The sequence below is a fragment of the Cetorhinus maximus genome, chromosome 14, assembly GCF_964194155.1.
Source record: "Cetorhinus maximus chromosome 14, sCetMax3.hap1.1, whole genome shotgun sequence".
Lineage (NCBI taxonomy): Eukaryota > Metazoa > Chordata > Chondrichthyes > Lamniformes > Cetorhinidae > Cetorhinus > Cetorhinus maximus.
Genome location: NC_135892.1, coordinates 83,790,263 through 83,814,785, shown reverse-complemented (window position 1 = coordinate 83,814,785; position 24,523 = coordinate 83,790,263). Strand labels below are relative to the sequence as shown.

At 44.2% G+C, this 24,523-nt stretch overlaps 1 protein-coding gene across 2 annotated transcripts in view; it reads left to right on the top strand.

Moving 5' to 3' along the window:
* Nucleotides 1-24,523, top strand: part of thada (THADA armadillo repeat containing) — a 423,827-nt gene that overhangs the window by 105,903 nt on the left and 293,401 nt on the right. For both annotated transcript variants that reach the window (XM_078557163.1, XM_078557162.1), the window contains exon 25: nucleotides 1,674-1,765. In XM_078557163.1, coding sequence (XP_078413289.1) covers nucleotides 1,674-1,765 — 92 coding nt within the window. The remainder of the gene's footprint in view (nucleotides 1-1,673; nucleotides 1,766-24,523) is intronic.

Genomic DNA, 24,523 nt, shown 5'->3' with positions numbered 1-24,523 from the left:
TGAAATCAGTATTAAGTGTAATTGAAAGAATTTGTAGCACACTTTGCTGACTTGCAGCAGTCTGATGGAAATTTCACCTAAAGCCCTTTGCAAAGCTCAAAGATTTCTTAGCTGAAACAAAGTCAAATTGCAGGATAAGAGATGGTTTTTTAAAAATCTGGCTGTCTTTTTGTGGAGTGAGATATTTGCGGAAATGGCTCCGAATTACCAACCAAATCAAACAAACCTACTCTAAAATAAATAACCAAAGTTACCAAAACACAAAGTATAATCTAAAAGTCTCCAAAAGACATATTGGCTGTGGATGTAATCCTTCCTTAATTTGTTTACCGAAGGAAAAAAGGCCTGTTTATTTGAATCTTTAATTATCGGGTTAAGGGAAAATGGTACTTTAGTTCTGGTTTATGTATGGTCCATGTGTTTTTGCTGCACAAAAGTGGCATTATATTGCATTCACTGAGTAAAGGCTAAAACTGAGAGATTTTTAACCACTGTCATTCAGTATACTTTTTAATGGTCCTGAATGCAAGTTTATTTTGATCACATTTATTCACTGACTTTGGACTGGCTTCTCAGATCTGAGGCAGGACTTAAGTATACAACTTTATTTCCAGTAAACTGAGCTGCAACTTGTTGTTTTGCTAGCTAATATTAAAAAAAAATGCGCAGCCAGAATCAACAGTACTGAAAAAAAAAGTTTCAAATTTAGACCTGGTGGTTGTTTGTAGCTGGGGGAAAGATGCAGTACGTCGCGCTCAGTCGTTTTAACCCAGGATTCAAATCCAGTGCCACCTCTGCCAGCTGCAGAGTTCAAAATGAAGCCCTTTTGGGAAGTCAGTCCAATTCCTAAAATGCAGTGACACACAGCGCAAAAATATCCCAAATTTGGCAAAAAAAATTTCCACTAAACCTGGAAATTCTACTTGGCTTAGTGGTAGCACTTTCATCTATGAATCAGAAGGTTACAGTTTCAAATCCCACTCCAGAGACTGAAACATACAATCCAGGCTGATGCTTCAAGATCGTACTGAGGGAGTGCTGAACTGTCAAAGGTGCCCTCTTTTAGATGAAACATTAAACTGATTAAAAAACAACGTATAGTATTAAGTTATCTCCCTCATTCCTTTGACTTCAGTAATTCTCGCCAGTCATTTTCTCAGAAGCTTCAATCTTCCAAAACCAGCACTGAAAACATGTTAACAAAAATGATGTTTAGAATTGATAACCATTTATAGCAGTAATAAACATGCAGCCTTAATCAGCAATGTGAAAGGAAAAATGAAATCAAGCTTCTTAGAGGCAGCTTTGATAATGTGATTGTGAAAGCTGTATTTGAGGTCACAGAAGGTTATCGTTTATCCAGTATTGTCAATGACGACAGTGTATGAGTCATCTTTAATTTACTACACGCTTTGCATTCTCAAATGATTTTAAATTCAAATGTTTCCCAAGGAATATTTTCCCTACACAGAACATTGGATATCAGAATATCATATAGATTCTTCCACTATATATATCACTTTCAGATCCCTGTAGTGCTTCTTCTTTTATCTCCTTTAAGTATAACCAAATTTGAAATATGTGTACAGTGGAAATACAGAAGTAAATTTTAAAAAAAGATACAAGGAATGCTACCTACAGTCCATAACATTCTCCTTGCTTTTGATTACCAGGTACGAAATTCTTCCACATTATTGTTTAGCGCACTGATTACCAGGGTATTTGGAGTCAAAAGAGGAAAAGATGAACATTCCAAGAAAAACAGGTAAAATTTCATTCATATTTACTTAATTATTCTTTTGAAAGGAAAATAATGATCATGCCAAAGAAAAGTTTGTCCCTGATTTCAGCTGTTCTTGTATGCTCACACATTTGAAATTTGGTGGCTCCATGCTGGTTCTGATTAAGCATGCAATATGGCAGGCTATGCACACACATTTTATGCCAGAAGTATGCTGTCTGCCTTTTTGATAAAGTTCCTGTATTGGTGTCCAGGCCTTAGGCCCAGGCCAGGACATGCATGCTGCGATCAATATTCTCAAGCATCTGGCAGCTCAACTGCTGACCAATAGTAAACAGTGAGACCAGCGGACTGGTTTTGTACGATCCAGCCACCTTTCATCACCTGGTTATTAAACACTGAGAGCATAGGATCTGAAAGTGATTTAGAGAATGGAGGCATCTACATGATATTCTGGTATCCAATATCCTGAATGTAAAGCATGCAATAAATTTGAGGCGACTCAGACTGTCGTTATCAACAATGGACAAAACATAATCATCCCCCTGCTCGTTACCCTCTTTCCACTCCTCCTTGTTGTAAAAACTATTCCTACAATGCATTCATTCCTGAAAACTCCATAAGTTATTATATCCTCTGTCTTTTGGAACGGCCCCCATGGAATGCTAAAATGCTGACCCCCCCCCCCCCCAACCAACCTACCGCTGGCCTTCTATCCAGCTTCACCTGCTCCACTCTTAAACAGTATAAATTTCATCACATTTTTATTTATCTTTAGTTCTGAAGAAGAGTCATACGGACTCGAAAGGTTAACTGTTTTTCTTTGCACAGATGCTGTTAGACCTGCTGAGTTTTTCCAGCATTTTCTGTTTTTGCTTCAGACTTGTGTGTGTGTTTGGCTATATTTACAGATGTACGTAGATGTTTGTCAAAACTAGTTGGAATAGTACACCTAACAATTGCTTTGGTAGCAAGCCAATAAGGGTCATAAAGATTGTAATTGTTTTTATTCTTTCATGGGATGTGGGCATCACTGGATAGCCCAGCATTTTTATTGCCCCTCCTTAATTCCCTTGAGAAGGTGTGGTGGTGAGCCACTGCCTTGAACTGCTGCAGTCCATCTAGTGTAGGAAGGCACTGGCAGGATTTTGATCCAGTGACAGTGAAGTTCCAAGTCACCATGGTGTGTGGCTTGGAGGGGAACTTACAGGTAATGGTGTTCCCATGTGTTTGCTGCCTTTGTCCTTCTAGGTGGCAGAGGTCGCTGGTTTGGAAGGTGCTGTCGAAGGAGCCATAGTGAGTTGTTGCAGTGCATCTTGTATATAGTACACACTGCTGTCATCATGCATTGCTGGTGCAGGGAGTGAATATTTAAGTTGATGCATGGGGTGCTGATCAAGCAGGCTATGTTATGATCCATGGCCCATGGATATGGGTGGGAGAGATCCGGTTAGGGGCCAATAATGTTTTATTTCAAGTAGATAAATGTTGAGATTCAAGATGCTTACTAAGGGAATAAAGCCACAAAATTTTGCAGGTTTTGAACAAACAAAAATAAACTTTACATACAAGCTCAGAAAGATAAAGCAATTTACAATATCTATCTTATACTTTAACATTCAGGGTAAGCATAAGGTATATTTGAATTAATGGGCGAACTGTGGTCGGACACAATACAATGCACAGCAGATGACAGATGGGACCAAAACAAATTCCTTGGATTCCTCAACAACCCGCTCAGACCTTTGTCACATTGTGAGCCAACCAATCTAACTGAAACTTTGTCCTTCTCACAAGGGTTTCCAATCTCCAAATTTGAAGATCTCGCCTTGGAATTCTCTCCAAAAGTCACTCTCACTTGGATGTCTACAACAGTGACCCACCTCACAGGGTTTTAGTCTCGCCTTCCGAGGTTCTTTTCCCCTGGATCTCTCTGTGTGCACTCAAGTTTCACCTTCCACGCACAATCTCAGATCTTTGGCCGTACCACGTAGAACACCACTACTCCAAAGGAGTACCTTTGCCCCAATGGCTGGCAGCATGGAGTCACCAACCTTCGGCTGCCTTCTCAGATCTTCAGGGCTCCACTTGTGCCCACTTCTCTTAAAGTCTGCTCCCTGCAGCTCTTTCTTGAATTCAGAGCCTATTACTTTTCTCCTTTCTCTAACTTCACTTACGGGACCTATTTCTGCCCTCTGGCTCTCATCCCTTTTTATCCTGCAGGTGCGCAGGGGCGGTCCTCAGCCTAAAGAGCGCAAAACCACTGAACTGCACATGTGCACCCATTTCCGAGCCAGTGCATTTGCAAGAGGCCCGAGGTTCATCCGGAACTGGAATTCCCGACCTCCGAACTTCAAACTAAGGTAAGTATCGGAATTCATCATACTTGGATGGTGTCGAGCTTCTGGAGTGTTGTTGGAGCTGCACCCATCCCGGCAAGTGGAGAGTATTGCATCACATTCCTGTCTTGTGCCTTGTAAATGGTGGACAGACTTATTACTTACTCCTTATCAGATGTTGTCCAGGTCTTGCTCCATATTGTTGATAATTAATCAGTTTGTATGCTTATTTCGACAACTACTCCAATTTGTAAGTCATATATAAGTGTGATCTCTACTTTTGTACATAAAAGACTTAACCAACTGGCAAAAACAGAACTCTCTGGATAGTAAATTTTCATATGTTTATTAAAGAAAACATACTTAACAAACTTAGGACAATAACATTTACAGCTTTAGCTGGTTGCACATTCTGTTGAAGTGTAGGCCACAGGATTCACCTGCTCAGGTCCCTGTTCTCGGTCTCAAACCCACTAGCAGAGATTGACATGTGGCTCGTTGTCTCTAGAGTCTTCAAAGTTTTGACAATTAACAACAGCAACTTCATGGAACCCATGTTTTTTAAAACCTGTATGACAATCACACCATGTCAGAGTCAGGCTATTGCTGACTTAATGATTGACTGTAGCAGTTGCTGGTGAATTTGGTTGTCTTTCACTTGTATTTTCTCTCATGATTCTCAAACAGAAATACAATGAAATTATTTCTCACTGTTCCTTAATCCGATTTTGAACAACCCTTCATTCATTAAGCTAGACTCTTTCACGGCCATGATGTATTTATTATCTCCTGGACCTTACCAGGGTTCCAGAGAGGTTTCCTTGTTTGTGCAGATTTAGCTCAAACTGCACTGACCCATAAGAGGGAAATTTGAAACTTCCACAATGATTCTACATTGATACTTAAATAAAAATCCAGACTTTCTAATATACTTATTAATTCCGTTAATCCACTAATTATAACTTAATCAAAGTTCATTACTTTTGCAATCATCTGTTTCAGGACTGACGGCTACTTAATACAGTAATTTGATTGATACATGTAGTTAATACAGAATACAAAATGGCTGAAGAAAACCACTATTGTTACTCTCAAAATGGCTTCCTTGACTTTGTGTTATTAACTCAATCTCTTGGCTTTAATTGATTTATTTTCCTAAAAACTGACTCTTTTAGTTAAAAACTAATTCTAATCACCCCAAAACTATCTACAACATGGGCACAGACTACTTCAGTTTCTGCGGAGTTGCAAATGCTACTTAACATTGTGTAATCATCAGTGAACACCCCCATTTCTGGTCTTATGATGGAAGGAAGGTCTTTGATGAAGCAGCTGAAGATGGTTGGACCTAGGACACTACCCTGAGGAACTCCTGCAGCACTGCCCTGGAATGGAGATAATTGACCTCAGACTAACACAACCATCTTCCGTTGTGTTAGGTATGACTCCAATCAGTTGAGATTTTGCCCTTTGATTTTGATTGACTTCAATTTTTACAGGTCTGCTTGATGCCACACTTGGTCAAATGTTGCTTTGATGTCAAGGGCAGTCATTCTCACCTCCCCTCTTGTGTTCAGTTCTTTCGTCCAAGGCTAGAATGAGGTCAGGAGCTGAGTGGCCTTGGCAGAACCCAAAATGAACACCAGTGAGCAGATTATTGTTGTGTAAGTGCCACTTCATAGCACTTTCAACGACACCTTCCATCATTGTTGATGATTGAGAGAAAGCTGATGGGGCAGTAATTGGCCAGATTGGATTTGTCCTGCTTTTTGTGGATAGGACATATTGGGCAAATTTCCAGATTGTTGGGTAGATGCCAGTGTTGTAGCTTTAGTGTAACATCTTGACTAGGGGCAAAGCTAGCTCTGGAGCATACCTTCAGTACTATTGGTGGGATGTTGGCAGGGCCCATAGCCTTTGTAGTATCCAGTGCCTTGTTGCATGCTTGGCTGAGAGTTCAGACTCCCATAAAAGGATTAACTTTGTTGACACAGGTACAGAGAAGTGACAACTTTGCGTGATTGATGTTATAATAAGCTATTTTTCTGTGTTCTCTTTTGTCAATGCTAAATGTTCATTTGGACAAGATAAAGAGGTGTCAAATGTTTATAGCTTTGGCTATTGATGCTTTAAATGTCTGGTTGATTGACACTTTTATTGCCTTTTTTCAAGAAAATTTTGTATGGGTGGTTTTTTTAAGCAATTCCACAAATGCCCTTGTTACTATAGTGTTCATTGGTTCTGTACAGTGTATACTGGGTGAATGGGCATGGAAGTGTCATGAGTTTGCATGGAGTGTATGAGGGACCATTGGGTGTGCATGGGGAGCTTGAGTGGCATGGAGATTGAAGGCATTGGGGTAGGTGGGGGTGCTTGTGTTGGCATGGAGGGGGCATGGGTAAGACCTTTTGACTTACCTTTGAAAGGTTTCCTGAATCCAGATTATGGTTCATGATTCCTCTGAGGGGCTGTGGACCATGAGTCATGGAGAAGCTGGCCCAGAAGCTGAAAATGACAGGGTGCTAGGAGATGCCTACCCCTGCAATGGAACTGGCCAGGTAGGGAGTGCAGGGTACCGGCTCACTTGCCTGCACCCTTATCCCATGCCACTGAAAATTGGGGGCACTATGAATGGGTGTGGAAATCCCAGAATTGGGTCCCTCCTATTTTTAAATGGCTCTGGATTACAACTCAGTAAAGATCTGGCTCAACACGTTAACCAGTCTGTTCCAAATATAGTGATTTACAAGCGCTATCTAATACAGTAAAATTAAATGAGTTAATAGCCAATGCAAACTAAAACTCCTTGGGACCAGTATAATTTTGGATTCATCATTATCTGCATTTTCACTTTTGGCAGTTCTCCGCATGCTGAAAGTCAACTCAAATCTGAAGCACTTATTAACTGTTTTTAGAGCATTCCTGAGATCCATTCTTCCATTATTGTTCCAATTTTGTCTTCTGCTGTAATAACTAGATCTGATAAAGGTGGTTCCATCCTCATTCTGCCTGTCTGAAATCCTTCCATTGTACTGACATCTCCGCCCGATATCTGGACTAGATTGAATTCTCAATTGTTTTCTATTCTTTGTGACATAGCGGAATGTCTCAATTGTTCCATGAATGCTGAAGCAAATGACTATTTCCCTAGGAATCATTTAAAAGCAGCAGACATCTAATCAAACAGATTAGGCGTCTGGGAGGAATCTTGTGGAGGTGATGGTGGGGGGGGTCTCGCCTGCTGGCTGGAGAGCCAGCCAGAGATCCATGTTGCTTTCTTTAGGGGAGGCCCGCTGAATCACCAGCCAATTAGACAGTTGAAGGGCCAGCAGCAGGCCTTTCCTTTGGATCAAGACCCCGGGGGTGGAAACCCTGCCTACTGAGAGCTTCTGGCTAATCAGAGGCTAGCAGCTGTTTTGAATGGCAGCGCAGCTGGGGAGTAGGTGGCTGCTGCCAGAACGATGGGCATCAGAGTCCCAGGCTAGTGGAGTGACCCAGGCTACAGATAAGTAACGGTAAGAGGGGTTTCACGGGGTGTGGTAGGAGGAGTGTGGGGGGTTCAGCAGCCAGGGCAGGAGATTGGCTTTCAGTGGAGGCCCCCCCTTCCCAGTGCTGGGTTCCTTGATCAGGCATTTAAAGTGGGACCTCCCCCCACCCCACTACGCTGGTTTACTTGTTGTGCACGCCACATGGCAACAGGCCTGCCCACAGCTGGGTTAATAACAGTGACAGCAGGATAAGGCTCTTAAGTGGTCATTAATTGTCATTTGTATGATGGTTTCACTGAAACTTCACAAGACAATGTCATTATTATTATTAACTAAAAAATTGATCCACATTTTAGCTGCCTAAACTTGATTTTGTGGCAAATGACAGGTTTTGAATGTTGAGTACATAAATGGAAGCCCAGTAATTGGGAGTTTGAAAGCACATTGACATCTTGTCAGTTGAAAGTTTTATTATCCTTAAAGCCCATACACCTTGAGATCCTTGATACAGAAATACGTGCAGATTTACTAATTGTAAACAGATGGAAACTAATAATTTCACAAGGAAATGATGAACATGGCATCTAGTTACAGCTGTAAGATAAAAGCAAAGCACTGCGGATGCTGGAAATTTGAAACAAAAACAGAAAAGGCTGGAAAGACTTAGCAGGCCTAGCAGCATCTGTGGAGAGAGAAACAGAGTTAACGTTTCAAGTCCGTATGACCCTTCAGAGCTGTGATGAAATTTATACTGTTTAAGGTGAGTGGAGCAGGTGAAGCTGGATAGAAGGCCAGCAATAGGTGGGGACAAAGGAGAGATTGACAAAGATGTCATGAACTAAAGGACAAAAGGAGTGGTAATGGTAGTGGTAAGGGCTAAACAGGGCTAACTGTGTGAAACAGACTTGTGGGAAAAGCCTCCAGTCACCCTAGATGACTTTGCTGTTCCAGTAACTAAGTTTGTGTTAAAAGCCTTTGGAGTTCCTGTGTCAAGTAAGAGGGATAGAGAAGCTGTGAAATACCTCTCATAGCAGCCGTGGGTGCTTGTGGTAATATTGCTGGATGTTTTATAGATTAAGAAACTATTTGGACTGTTGGGAGACTAGTTAAGTAAAAATCTTGTGAAAACTGTTGTAAAACTAAATGCAGATGTGTAACTGTAATCTTGTATGTTTAAGTTTTCTTTTCTTTTGTTAATGTTTTAATTTAATCTTTAAAATCTCTAAATGTGGAAGTGGACTCATTACCTTTGACTTCAGTGCACAAACCTCGTGATAAATACAAATTACAAAATTATTGTGATTGTGTGTCCCAGTTTCCCTTTGAGATTTAGTCAGCCTGGCAAATACCACCTTTCATATCATAACATTTGGAATTATGAAAAAATGCATATATTCAGTCTGAATGTTAGTGGCTTATTACCCACATATCAGTTGAAAATGATCTAAATACCATGCATATGATGGCTACATAAATGATTGTGGGGCCTCTTAGCTAACATAAATTGGGCAGGGAGCTAGGACATAACGAATATCAGACATATGATTATTTACAGCAATCAAGTAGCACCTTTAAACCGTGTAATAGCTCAGCTACCTGTTTTAACTAAAACCTAATTGTCAACATATAAAGCAGTAATTTGATTTGAAACATACTTGGCATAGAATTTGAAACATGATGTTTATCTAATCAGTAAAGTTGACAAATCATTTAAACCTTTCTCCCAAAAAAAGCGAATCAAAACAGAGAAACTATCATGCAACCATCACGGTATTTAAAATTATTTGTACACTGTAACCCCATTCAGTTAAGACATTCTTAGTGGATTTGAGATCATAAGAAATAGGAGCAGGAGTCGGCCAATTTGGCCCCTTTAGCCTGCTCCGCCATTCAGTAAAATCATGGCTGATCTAACTGTGGCCTTACTTTCCTGCTTACCTTCCATAACCTTTGACCCTCTTGTCGATCAAAAATCTAACTCAGCCTTGAACATATTCAGTGACCCAACCTTTACTGCTGTCTACGGAAGAGAATTCCAAAGCCTTAATGACCCACAGAGAGAAAAAAAATCCTCCTTATCTCTGTCTTAAATGGGAGACCCCTTATTTTTAAACTGTTTTCCCTAGTTCTAGACTCCCCCACAAGGGGAAACATCCAGCATCTGCCCTGTCAAGTCCCCTCAGAATCGTATATGTTTCAATAGGATCACATCTCATTCTTGTAAACTCAAATGAGTATAGGCCTAACCTGCTCAACCTTTCCTCAGAAGACAACCACTTCATCCCAGGAATCAGCCAAGTGAACCTTCTCTGAACTGCTTCCAATGAAATTATATCCTTTATTAAGTAACGAGACTAAAGCTGTACAGTACTCCAGATGCAGTCTCACTAAGGCCCTGTACAACTGTAGCAACATTTCCTTACTTGTATACTCCATCCCCTTTTCAATAAAGGCCAACATTTCATTTGCCTTCGTAATTTTGTACCTGCATGTTAGTTTTTTTGTGATTCATGTACCAGGACACCCAGATCTCTCTTCCACAAATTTCTGCAGTCTCTCTCCATTTAAATAATATGTAGCTTTTCTATTCTTCCTGCCAAAGTGGACAGGCTCATGTTTTCCCACATTATATAAGACTATCTGCCAAATTTTTGACCACACACCTAAACCATCTACATCCCTTTGCAGACTGTGCCCGTTTCACAATCAGTTCCCTACCTACCTTTTGTGTGATAGCAAATATAGCTACCTTGCACTCGGCCCAAGTCATTAATATAGATTGTAAATAGTTGTGGTATCCACTAGTTACAGATTACCAACCTAAAAACGTCCCATTTATCCTGACAATCTGCTCCCTGTTAGCTAACCAATCCTCTATTCATGCTAATATATTACCCCCAACACCTTATCGACTGCTTTTTTGAAATGCAAATATGCCAGATCTACTGGTTCCCCATTACCTGCCTTACTTGTTACTTCCTCAAAGAACTCTAATAAATTAGTCAAACATGATTTCTCTTTCACAAAACCATGTTTACTCTGCCTGATTGTATTATGATTTTCTAAATGCTGCTATTATCCTGTTGCACATGTTAGGCTAACCAGCCTATAGATTCCTGCTTTCTGCTTCACTCTGCTTTTGGATAGAGGTGTTACGTTTGTAGTTTTCCAATTCTCTGGGACCTATTTGCAGAATCCAGGGAATTTTGGAAGATTACAACCAATACATCCACTATATCTGCAACCACGCCTTTTAAGACCCTAGGATGCAGGCCATCCAGTCCAGGGAACTTGTCAGCCTTCATTTCTAATGGCTTTCCCAGTACCTTTTCTTTAGTGATTGTAATTGTTTTAAATTCCTCCCTCTATTACCTCTTCATTTTCAACTATTCTTGGGATGCTTTTTGTGTCTTCTACAGTGACACTTGAAAAGCCACCATTGCAGACGGTGGGTAAAATGTCCTTTTTCCCATATGCTACTGTGCTTAGTGCAAATCTGGGAAGATTCTGCCCCAAGGAATGTTCACTTGTGCCTTCTATTTTATAAGTAAATAAGCTTATCTGCTGTCTAAATCACGAACAGGCTGAATATACACGTAATGCAAGTAACAGAAGGAGGGAAATTATGTAGTGGTAACTGTTAGATTCCAGTCGGCCTGTAAATAACGTTCAGGGTTTTAAACTAAGGGTCTTGTTCCTTTTTACCAAGATATTGGCCCGGTAGTGGAATGCTTTTAATCATTGGAGACACAAGGTCCATTTACGAGTGGCTGAGGAGACTGAACTTGAGCAGAAGATCAGACTTAAAACTTACCATAGGAATTGTAATAGCTCACTCAGCCACTTGAGTTGGTTCCACCATTAGATTAAATCATGGCCAATTTGTGCTTCAACTCCATTTATCCACCTTTCCTTCATATCCCTTAATACCCTTATCCAACAAAAATCTTTAGTTTAAATTTTTCAATTCACCTAATCTCTGATGGGAAGTGTTCCAGATTTCCACTACCCCTTGTTTGAAGTACTTCCTGACATCAGCCTGTGCAGAACTGATTTAGCCATCCATTGAGAGATCTGGCTGATTCACATCAAGTGCCATCAAGTCCTGCTGTTGCTGTCAAAATGACTGACTATTCTCAGATCATCCTGGAATGCAAAGATGATTCCAAACTTCTTTTCTTCACGGCAAACCTTTCGCCCCTGCCCATCAGTCGCACTCTCATTATGCATCCAAATTACAATTCCCATTCTCATGTTCAAAATATTTCATTACCTTTCCCCTTCCAGTCTCCTCCAGGCCTATAATTCTCTGAAACTTTGCATTCCTCAACATTGGTCTGTGTCAACCATGGTTCAGTTGGTAGCGCTCTCACTTATGAATCACAAGGTCCTGTATTCAAGTCCCATTCCAAAACTTGAGCACAAAATTCAAGGCTCGCTGAGGGAGTGCTGCATTGCTGGAGATACTGTCTTTTAGATGAGAAATAAGCCGAGGCCCCATCTGCCTACTAGGGTGGCTGTAAAAGATCCCATGGCACTAGCAGGGGAATTGCCCTCGGTATCCTGGCCAACATTTAGTCTTCAATCAGCATCACTAAAAAATTATTTGGTCATCATCATCATTGCTGCTTCTGGGAGTTTGCGGGATGCAAACTGCCACGTTTCCTACATTACAGCACTGACTACACTTCAAAAGTAATTCATTGGCTGTAAAGTGCTTTGAGACAACCGGTGGTTGTGAAAAGCGCTTTATAAAAGTCTTTCTTTCTCAACACTGGCAGCTGTGCTTTCAAGCATACAGACTCTAACCTTACATACTGTTGTAGCTGTTGACATCCAAAATCACAATAATTTCTCTTCTGGAAAAATAACAGTTTTTAAACAGGAGTACAAATATGCATTTCCTATTTGAGTAGAGTCAACTTTAAAAGTAGCTACACTATACAACAGAGTATACATGAAGAAATAATGGAGGCTTGTAAGAAAAGTACTGCAATAATCGTAGGCAATTTAACTTAATTTAACTTTAATTTATTGGGGAGATGGTGACGTGTGGTAATGTCACTGGGCCAATAATCCAGAGGCCCAGGCTAATGCTCTGGGGACATGAGTTCAAATCCCACCATGGCAGCTGGTGGAATTTAAGTTCAATTAATAAGAAAAAATCTGGAATTGAAAGTTAATCTCAGTAATGGTAACCATGAAACTATCACTGATTGCTGTAAAAACCCATCTGGTTCACTAATACCCTTTAGGGAATGAAATCTATCATTCTTACCTGGTCTGGCCTACATGTGATTCCTGGCCCCATAGCAGGTGTGGCAGCATCTATGGAGAGACAAACAGAGTTAACATTTCAAGCCTGCCTAAAGAAGAGTCATTTGGACTCAAAACGTGGTATTGTCCCAATCCCGCCTCATCAATTATGCGTTCCCAGGAAACAGGCCATTTCAATGGCGGGCAGGCTCTCATTCGCTATCACCTCGCCGCTTCATTACGTTGGGCACCATATTTAAAGTGCAGCCGAGTGCACACTTCAGTGCTTCCAGCCCACGACTGCTGCAAAGAAGACATGGGCCCTAAGGATAGGAAGACTGCAGCCCCCCGCCTCCAGTTTAAGGACATGTCCGCTGAGCGCCTTTTGGACGCCGTGGAGGCCCGCTGTGACATCCTCTACCCCCACTCTATCCGCAGGATGGACAGTAACATCACTAAATCAGCATGGGAGGTGGTGGCAGTGGTGGTCAGTGCCAACGCCCTACAAAAGAGGACAGCCACCCGGTGCCGAAAAAGGGTGAATGATTTCCTCCGTTCCGCCAGGGTAAGTCAATCTTCTCATCACACTCAACTCACACACTCTCAATCCCATCACACATCCACGGGGATGTCACTCACTGCCAGTTCAAGGTATATCACCATTCATTCTCTCATTCTGTCCGTGGGATCATTCACCACCCACACACGCCAGGCACACTTATCATCTGGCCTGTCAGGCACCCTGCTTACACTATCTCCGTCTATATTCATGCAGCTCAAGCTGGCGCACAACAAGAGGGAGAGGCCGCAGACTGGTGGAAGAACGCCTGAAATCAAGGTCCTCATGGACTTTGAAAATAGAGACATCCAGCTAACCGGCGAGGATCTGGACTGTTCCTGTGCTGACGGTGAGGTTGGCGGTGTTCTACCAAGTGAGTATCCAGCAGTGTAACACCTATCAGACAACCATGCTGTGAGTGATGCGCCCTGTTCCGCAGTCCCCTGCCATGCACTAATTATCTCTCTTTGCTTTCGCAGGCAGATCTGGGAAACAGCCAACAGAGTCCATGCCTCATGGCGCCCAATCAAACCCCGAAGAAACCTTTGAAGAGGAATCTGAAGGCACCTTTATCGAAGACCCGTCACAGCGCTCACCCACACCCTCCACCAGCGCAGAGACGTACCACTTGGTGGGATCAAGCTTTGGAAGAGTAGCCTTGGAATCTCAATCTGGTGAGCACGTTGCAGTGCCTGATCTACAACAGGCAGTGGCAGGGACTTCCCACGTCTCCGGCATTTGGAGGATTGTGGAGGCCAGGAATCTGCTGAGTCTGAGTCAGATGATGAACCTCTGGACTCAGTCATGATTCAGTTGCTGGAGCTGTAAAGGTAAGTTCGGGAACTTCAGAAGGAATGTCCACTGCACTCCTCGGATTGCAAGGCATGATGCAGGAGTCCGTCCGCCTTAAGGCTGAGGTAATAGCACCAGCATGCCGACGCACCGAGGTCAACACTGGTAAGATGGCAGCTGCCATGGAGATCTTGGTCTAGGACATCACTCCTGCACTGATGTGCAGGCTGAACTCCATCGCTGATGCCAGAGCTAGCCTCCAACAGTGTCAATGTGAGACGGGTGTGGTGCCGCTCGATCTCACTCCAGCTTCCCCTTCTGTTCAAGGAGTCATCTGGGGCCCTTGGGCACCCAGAAGGAGGAGGATCAGCAGGTGCACGCCCTGGGGCCATCCACTAGGTGACTCGGGGAGTGTTTGGCCCATCTGATTCTCTCTTCCTGTGACCCCAGCAGCTCCAGCTCCACAGGCTGAGGAGGATGGCACTGCCACACAGCAGGACCCCAAAAGCAGGCCAGGGCCCTCCAGGCCTCGGTGCTCCAGAAGATGCCTGCCAAGGTCATCACAGACACGGTGTATCAGTCAGCAGGCTGCCAGCAATTCAGCTGCTGATGTCTGGGGAGTGGCATGGTTAGGAAGGTTCAGAAGATGTAGTTGCACAGCCTGGGCACGGGTGTTCACTATTGTAAATAAAGTCCCAAGAATGTCTCCTTGCCTTTAGCTCCTTGTTCTGATGAGCAGTGTTCATGTCACTCAGATGTGAAACCTTGGTTCCTGCACAAGATAAAGGCAGGTGTGTCAGTCCAGGGCCTCTTCCCTTTGCTTTGTACAGCATTCAGACCAAAGTGATGGTCTGGCCTCAAACTTCCTGGACATAATAGTGATGCCTGCACCTCGATGATGCTTGTAACTGCTGCCAGAATGTTGTGGGCAGGCATCTCAGAGTTCCATCATTCTGTCTGTGTGCTCTCAGCACTGTTAAGTTGGGGTGACCCCCATCTTGTTAGCATCTGTGACCAGTGGTGCTGTGCTCCTGAAGGGGTCAGGTGCTGAAAGCTGACAAAGGATCAGGTGCATTTAAAGTTTCATGGCTGCTTCTCCATGATATAACACTGATCACAGAGTGCACGCGAGCTGCCTTCGGCCAGGTGGGAGTCGAGCATTCACAGAGGCTATGTGAAGATCTATGGAGTGACCTCACTGCATGTCGTCATAAACCTTCTTGAACCTTGCGACTATTAGGGACTCTGCTGCATCTCCATGACAGGAGCCTTATCACAGAAACTATGTATGCTGCCATAAGCCAGACTGGAGTCAAATGTTCACAGATGCAATATGAGGATCAATGGCGTCTCCTCACTGCATGTCGTCATCATCCTCCAGAAATCTAGCAGCTGTGTGCCTGCCTCATCTGGCCAGTACGATGGCCTCATTGCCATCACCGTCACCTTTGAGGGCTTCTTTACCTTCATCCCTGTTGACATCCTCCTCATTAGAGGAGACCTCCATCTCCTCCTCCGCCAGCTCCTCTCCCCGTTGCAGCACTAGGTTGTAAAGGGTTCAGCAGGCGACGATGATGCGTGACACCCTCTGTGAATTATGTTGCAGGGCTCTATCAGACCGGTCCAGGCACCGGAATCTCATTTTCAGCATCCCGATGGTCTGCTCCACCAAGGTGCGAGTTGCAGCATGGGCCTTGTTATACCTTTGCTCTGCTGCAGTCTTAGGCCACTACATGGGTGTCATCAGCCACGACCTCTGTCGGTAACCCTTTTCACCAAGGAGCCATCCTGCAGCCTCTGTGGACCCTGGAAGACATCAGGGATCTGTGACCGACTGAGAACGTAGGAATCATGGACACTCGAGGAACCGTGCGCTGACCTGCAGGATGCATTCCTGGTGGTTGCACAGCAGCTGCACATTCAGTGAATAGAAGCCCTTGCAGTGGATGTAGTTGACCGCTTGTTGCGATGGAGATCTGAGCACCACGTGAGTGCAGTTGATGGCACCCTGCATCTGTGGGGAACCTGAGATCTGGGAAAATTCAATTGCTCTTGCGTACTGGCTTTCCTGGTCCTGGGCGAAATGCACAAAATTGTGTGCCCTTGCGAAGATGGCGTCCATGACCTCATGGATGCATTTGAGGATGGAGGCTTGTGATATCCCACAGAGGTCACCTGTGGAGCCCTGAAAGGAGCCACTGGCATAAAAATTGACCGCTGCGGTCACTTTCACAGCCATGGGCAGTGGATGTCCTCCTTGTCCCTATGGCACCAAATGCTGCAGCACCTGGCAGATGTGACTGACCAGTTCCCTAGACATGCGCAGCCTTCAGTGACACTGGTTCTTTGTCATCTGCTGGAATGAAAGGTGGCATCTATAGACCCAAGATCAAGCTAAGCACTGACCAGTGATGGCTCCCTGTGGCTCTTCAGCGACATGTGTGGGCACCCCAGCTACCCCTTCTTCCAGAGTGTGCCACTCCTCCCTCTGCGCAGCCAGGTGCCTCTGTCACTCTCTTCTCCTTCATCTCCACTCTCTGTACACCACGAGGCATACAGAATCACAGAATCTCACAGTGCAGAAGAGGCCCTTCGGCCCATTGAGTCTGCACTGACACGTGAGAAACACTTGACCTAACTACCTAATCCCATTTACCAGCAGTTGGCCCATAGCCTTGAATGTTATGACGTGCCAAGTGCTCATCCAGGTACTTATTAAAGAATGTGAGGCAACTCGCCTCCACCACCCTCCCAGGCAGCGCATTCCAGACCGTCACCACCCTCTGGGTCAAAAGGTTTTTCCTCACATCTCGCCCCTAAACCTCCTGCCCCTCACCTTGAACTTGTGTCCCCTCGTGACTGACCCTTCAACTAAGGGGAACAGCTGCCCCCTATCCACCCTGTCCATGCCCCTCATAATCTTGTACACCTCGATCAGGTTGCCCTTCAGTCTTCTCTGCTCCAACGAAAGCAACCCAAGTCTATCCAACCTCTCTTCATAACTTAAATGTTTCATCCCAGGCAACATCCTGGTGAATCTACTCTGCATCCCCTCCAGTGCAATCACATCCTTCCTATAATGTGGCGACCAGAACTGCATACAGTACTCCAGCTGTGGCCTCACCAAGGTTCTATACAACTCCAGCATAACCTCCCTACTTTTGTAATCTATGCCTTGATTGATAAAGGCAAGTGTCCCATATGCCTTTTTCACCACCCCACTATCATGCCCCTCCGCCTTCAGAGATCTATGGACACACAGGCCAAGGTCCCTTTGTCCCTCAGAACTTCCTAGTATCATGCCGTTCATTAAATACTTTCTTGTCAAATTACTCCTTCCAAAGTGTATCACCTCTCACTTTTCAGGGTTAAATTCCGCCTGCCACTTATCTGCCCATTTGACCACCCCATCTATATTTTCCTGTAGCCCAGGACACTCAACCACCCGGCCAATCTTTGTGTCATCCGCTAGTTCACCAGGCTCCGTGTTCTTGATGTACTCTTGCAGGGTGGCTTGGGTGTTCTTAGAACCTCTCTTGGTTAAGTCTGAAGGTCCCTTAATGCATCCTGGAGAGTGCTGGCCAACACTTGGATGGCCAGAGACAAGTGTGCTGCATGGCAGCTGCCTGAAACCCCACCACCTCCGCCCCACTCCACCTGACCGATTGGCAGCAGCTTTGTCCACTGGACTGCATGCTGTCCTCTCAGCTCAGGCGCAGGAATTCTCCTAACCCGCACTGCAAGGCTGCATTGTTAGCTTGAACCACGGGAGAGACTGGTCCAAATCGGTATGATGACATTACAAGGAGCTCTGAGCACCTCCCCCAGCGACTGCTCTCTGGCCAACTTTCACAAGGAGATTGTACAACGTTCACAGTCGCCCAATTGTTCTGCAGTCCACTAAAATGCTCATCCGTTTGAGGTCCGTGCGCAAGCGGTGAAAAGCTCTGAGCACTTGGTGGCAATTTCATGTCTCTGTGTTGCTTGAGTGGGCAGATAAGATAGAAGCCTGACTCCAAGCATGTTAATGTGGCTGCATCTGAACTGTCTCAGCTGTGGAGGAATGGTCACTTTATACAAGGTTTCCCTAATGCGTTGCTGCCTCCCTCCGCGCCCCCCCCACCCCCACAAACATGCTAGTGCACCACCATTAACCGCAGTGCAGCCCTTGCGCCTCCCCCCCCCCCCCGCCAACTTTCCTCAACCACAGGGCAGCCCTTGTTCCCCCCATACAACTCGCCTCAACCACAGGGCAACTCTTGCCCTCCAACGCGCCTCAACCTTGAGCCCCAACAGGTGACCCTCGCGAGTGCTGCGTAACGTTACCGTGCACTCACCTTCGAGGTTCACTCGAGGTGCAGCCTGCCAAGTGCACGCCTTATACATGCTGTTATGTAACCACGCCAACATGCTCGGATGATCCAGAGTGGGGTATGATTCTGGCGAGCTGGGCTTATAATGATATGCAGATGTATTACAAAGAGGTTCCTGACTTCCGAAAGCAGGAAATGTGGCCTGCCGTTGACGGGCAGAGCAGACGATTGCAAACTGGTTTCATGATGTTGTAAAACCGATTTTTGGCCTTCTTGCCATATTGTCCGCTCATGCCCCCGAACACGCCCTCGCCAGTGGGCACAGAAATTTCCACCCTTGGGATGTGAGTGTTGCTGGCAAGGCCAGCCTTTATTGCCCATCTCTAATTGCTCTTGAGAAGGTATTGGTTTGCAGCCGTCTTGAACCACGACAGTTCATATGGTGTAGGTAAATCTACAGAGTGATTAGGGTGGGAATTCTAGGATTTTGACCCAGAGCCACAGAAGAAATGGTGATATTGTTCCAAGTCAGGATGATGTGTGACTTGAAGGGGAACTTGCAGGTGATGGCGTACCCATATTGTTCTGCCCTTGTCCTTCTAGGCGGTAGAGGTCACAGATTCGGAAAGTGCTGTCAAAGGAACCTTTAGAGCTGCTGCAGTGGATCTTGTAGATGATACATATTGCTGCTACTGTGCACCAGTGGTGGAGGCAGTGAAAGTTTAAGGTGGTGGAAGGGGTGTCGATCCAAGGGCTACTTTGTCTTGGATGGTGTTGAACTCTTTGAATGTTGCTTTAGTTGCACTCATATGCAGGCAAGTGGAGGATTTTCCATCACACTTCTGACTTGTACCTTGTAGATGGTAGACAGGCTATGGGAGTCAGGAGGTGAGTTACTTACTGAATAATTCCCAGCCTCTGACCTGCTCTTGTAGCCACAGTATTTATATGACTGATGACCGGTCCAGTTAGGTTTTTGGTCAGTAGTAACCCCCAGTGCAGCTCTCAGAACTGGGCACAATACTACAACTGAGGCCGAACTAGTGCCTTATACAAGTTTAACATCATCTCCTTGCTCTTATACTCTCTACCCCTATTAATAAAATCTAAGATACCGTATGTTTTATTAACTGCTCTCTCAACCTGTCCTTCTACCTTCAATGACTCATGCACAAATGCACCCAGGTCCCTCTGGCCCTGCACCCCCTTTCAAATTGTGCTCTTTATACTCTTTCTCCATGTTCTTTCTACCAGAATTAATTACTTCAGATTTCTTTGCATTGAACTTTATCCATCACCTGCCACCCATTGTACCAATATGTCTATGTCCTTTTGAAATTCTGCACTATCATTCTCATAGTTCGCACTGTTTCCAACTTTTGTGTCATCACAAATTTCGAAATTTTGCCCTGTACGCCAAGGCCTAAGTCATTAATAGATATCAGGGAAATCAAGGCACCCAACACTGACCCCTGGGGAACTCCACTACAAACCTTCCTCCAGCCCAAAAAACATCCATTAACCACTAATCTTTGTTTCCTGTCACTCGGCCAATTTCATATCCATGTTGCTACTGGCCCTTGTATTCTAGGAGCTATAACTTTGCTCACAAGTCTGTGGTGCGTCACTGTATCAAATACCTTTTGGAAGTCCATGTACACCACATCAACAGCATTACCCTCTTCAACCTCTCTGTTTCCTCTAAACACAATTTTCCCCTGAGAAACGTGCTGGCATTCCTTAGTTAGCCCATGCTTGTCCATGTGCCTATTAATTTAGTCCTAAATTATTGTTTCTCGAGGTTTCCCCACTGACAGATGGTCATTGTCTGGCACTTAAATGGCATGAATGTCACTTACCACTTTTTAGCTGAAGCCGAACTGTTGTCTGCATGTAAACTTAAACTGCATCCGGAACTGAGGAGTTGTCAATGGTACTGAACACTCTACAATCACTTCTGACCTTATATAGATGAAGCAGCTGAAGATGGTTGGGCCTAGGACACTGTACTGAGGAACTCCTGCAGCAATATCCTGGGGCTGAGGAGATGGCCTCAAACAACCACAATCACCTTCCGACTAGTGTAGAGTTTACTACCCCCACCCACGCCCCCCACCACTCCCCCAGCCACCCACCCCAATCTCCTGATTCGTGTTGGTTTACATTTTTGTAGGGCTCTTTGATGCCACGTTTGATCAAATGCTGCCTTGATTTCACAGGCAGTCACTCTAACACCTTTGGAATTCAGTTCTTTTGTCTATGCTTGGATCAAGGCTGTAATGAGGACCAGTTCCGAGTGGTCCTTTCAGATCCCAAATTAAGCATCGTTGAGCAGGTTGTGGCTGATTAAGTGCCACCTGCTAGCATTGTTGACTATACCTTCCATCACTTTGCTGATGATTCAGAGAAGATTTCTGGGACATTAAATGGTTGGATTGGATTTGCTCTGCTCTTTGTGGATAGGTCATATCTGGGCAATTTTACAAATTGTCTGTTAGATGCTAATGTAGCTGTAGTGGAACAGCTTGATTAGGGGCATGGCTAGTTCTGGAGTTCAGGTCTTCTGTACTACAGCTGGTTGGTGGTCAGGGCCCCTAGCCGTTGCAGTATCCAATGCCTTCTGCTGTTTTGTGATATCACATGGAGTGAATTGAGTTAACTGAAGACCGGCATCTATGATGCCGGGGACCTCAGGAGGAGGCCATGGTGGAAATCCACTCGGCACTTCTGACTGAAGGTGGCTGCAAGTGTTTCAGCTTTGTCTTTTGCACTGACATGCTGGGCTTTGCCATTGTTGAGGATCAGGATGTTTCTGGAGCCTCCTCCTCCTGTTGTTTAGCTGTCCATCATAATTCATGACTGGATGTGGCAGGACTTCAAAACTTTGATCTGATCTGTTGGTTGTGGGATTGCTTAGCTCTGTCTATCACATGCTGCTTCTGCTGTTTAGCATGCATTTAATCTTGTGTTGTACAGATTGACACTTCTTTTAGGTATGCCTGGTGCTGCTCCTGGCACGCATTCCTACACACCTCATTAAAGGATTGCCCCCCTGGCTTGATAGCCACGGTAATGTGAAGGATATGTCAGACCATAATGTCTCATGGATGCCCAGTTTTGAGCTGCTAGATCTATTCTGAATCAATCATATTTAGCATGGTGATAGTGCCACAAAACACAATGGAGGATGTTGCCAGTGTGGAAAAACACGGACTGTGTGGTGGTCACTGCTACCAGATGGATCTGCAACAGGTGGATTAGTGAGGACAAGGTCAATTGGGTTTTCTCTTATTCATTCTCTCGCCATTTGCTGCAGGCTCAATCTAGCAGATTTGTCCTTCAGAACTCAGCTGGCTCAATCAATATTGGTGCTACTGAGCCACTCGGTGATGGACATTGAAGTCTCCCACCCTCAGTATACTGTATCCCTTGTTACCAAGTGGCGTTCAACTGGAGAAGCACTGATTCATCAGCTGGGCGAGGGTGGTGTGTGGTAATCAACAGGAGGTTTCCTTGGTCATGTTTGACCTGATACCATGAGAGACTTCATGAGATCGGGAGTCAATGTTGAGGGCTCCCAGAGCCTCTCCGTTCCAACTGTATGTCACCGTTCTGCCACCTCAAATGAGCCTGTCTTCCCGGTAGGACGGCATACCCAAGAATAGTGAAGAAGGAGTCTTGTTATAACTCTTTGAGTATGACTATGTTAGACTGTTGCTTGACTAGTCTGTCGGTCAGCTCTCTCAATTTTGGCACAAACCTTCAGGGCGAAGGACTTTGCGAGTCAACAGTTCAGGGTGTGCCTTTTTCAGTGCCTCAGTGAGTGTTGGGTGTTGTGTCCACTTGTATTTTTATTTGACTTTTCTTTATCAAATAGTTGGCAGTACAGAACTTGAGTATTACTGAAAAACGAGACATGCTGCCATCAGGACGGATTCGCAAGAAAACGAAATCTCAAAGGGAACAACAGTTTATACTGCATCAGAATTGGGTGCTGATTGTTTGGCAGATGGACTCTGATTGGTAGAGGTGTTGCCATGGAAAATGCACCAGGTAACAGTTAGCTGCCAAGCTTGTGGCATTCCTGGGAATCGGTCCTGATGAGTGCAAGATGAAAAGCTTTGATAGCATGTCTATTTTTTTCAGCAGCTTTCTGTATCTGTTTGATACAACTCAGTGGCTTGCTAGGCTATTTCAGGGGGCATTTAAGGGTCAATCGTATTGCTGTCACATGTAGGCTAGACTGGGTATTGATGGCAGATTTTCCCATGAAGAACATTAGTGAACCAGATGGATTTTTATAATAATATGGCGGTTTCATCATTATTATTAATGAGACTAGCATTTTATTCCAAATTTTATCATCTGCCTTGGTGTGATTTGAACCATGTCCCTGGAACATTAGTCAGGGCCTCTAGATTACTGGTTTAGCAACTACCACTATCCAACTGTCCCATGTGATCAGTGCAATATAGTATATTTACAGTAATTGGTAAACTTTGTGATCATTCACGATGCATCTGAAAGGGAAGAATGACTCCCCTCCCTTTACTGACCCTCAGGATATATTGAACCTTGATGTTCACCCCTTACATAGTGAAATCTACCATGGAGTTTCTTGCTACTGGTTGCGGTCTGTATATGCAATGTGGTTGACTCTTAACTGCCCTCTGAAATGGCCCCGCAAGTCACTCAGTTGTATCAAACCCCTACATAGCCTAAATGGAATGAACTCCCTTCCCAACAGCACTGTGGGTATACCCACACTTCATGAACTGCAGCAGTTCAAGAAGGCGTTTCACCACCACCTTCTCGAGCTTTTAGGGATGGGCAATAAATGCTGTCCTAGCCAGTGACGCACACATCCTGTGAATGGAAAAATTTTTAAAAATTCATATGAATGTACAAATTTGGAGCAGGAATAGGCCATTCAGCCCCTCAAATCTGTACTGCCATTTAGGCTGATTTATGTGCCGTTTCAATTTCTTTTGAAGGTCTACTGGATGAAATGTTAAATTGAGCCTGTCTGCCCACTTGGATGTGTTCAAAAGAAAATTCCCTTGGCACTATTTTGAACAAGAGAAACTCTTTCGAGTTATCAACAGTCACAGATTGCAACTCTTTCGAGTACAATCACAATTCTTGGTTTCCGGGAGTGGGACATGAACCCACAACCCTCTGATTCAAAGGCGAGGGTGCTATGAACTGAACCACAGCTGACACCAGGGGAACCTCCAAGGGCTAAATTACAAGGAGATTGAAAAGCGGAAGGACTTGCATTTTATATAGCTCCTTTCACGACCACCGGACGTCTCAAAGTGTTTTACAGCCCATGCAGTACCTTTGAAGTGTAGTCATTGTTGTAATGTAGGAAACATGGCAGCCAACTTGCACACAACAAATTCCCACAAAAAAATAGTGATATTGACCAGATAATCCATATTTTGTAATGTAACTGGGGTCATTTTCCCTGAAATTTAGATGATAAAAGGGTGATTTGATAGGATGTTTCAAGATATTAAGAGGAACTGATGATTAGTTAGAGAGAAACTATTCCTGCTGATTGGGGAGTCTAGGACTAGGGGCATTGTCTAAATATTAGAGTGAAACCTTTCATGATTGAAATGAGGAAACACCCTATGCACAAAGGGTGACATAAGTTTGGAATTCTCTTCTGCAAATAGCAATTGATGCTAGATCAGTTGCAAAGGTTAAACCCAAGATTGATTGATTTTAGTTATCAAAATGAATTAAGGGATATGGGGCAAAGGTGGAGTTAGGTTGCAGATCAACCAAACAATAACTTTTTGTCGCAATGAGACTCAGAATTAGAACTAATGTCATTACTGCACAACAATCCATTGTATGTGTTGCAGGAATAGCAATTTTTGTAACCAAATAATTATGCTTCTTTCTGAAAATTATGGCAAGTGAAGCAGTTGTGCCAATTGGCTCTTGAAGCTACTAAAAACCAAACTTTTTTGATGATGTGATTGCAGATAATTTTCTTGGAAGTGAGGAAAAATATGCTATAA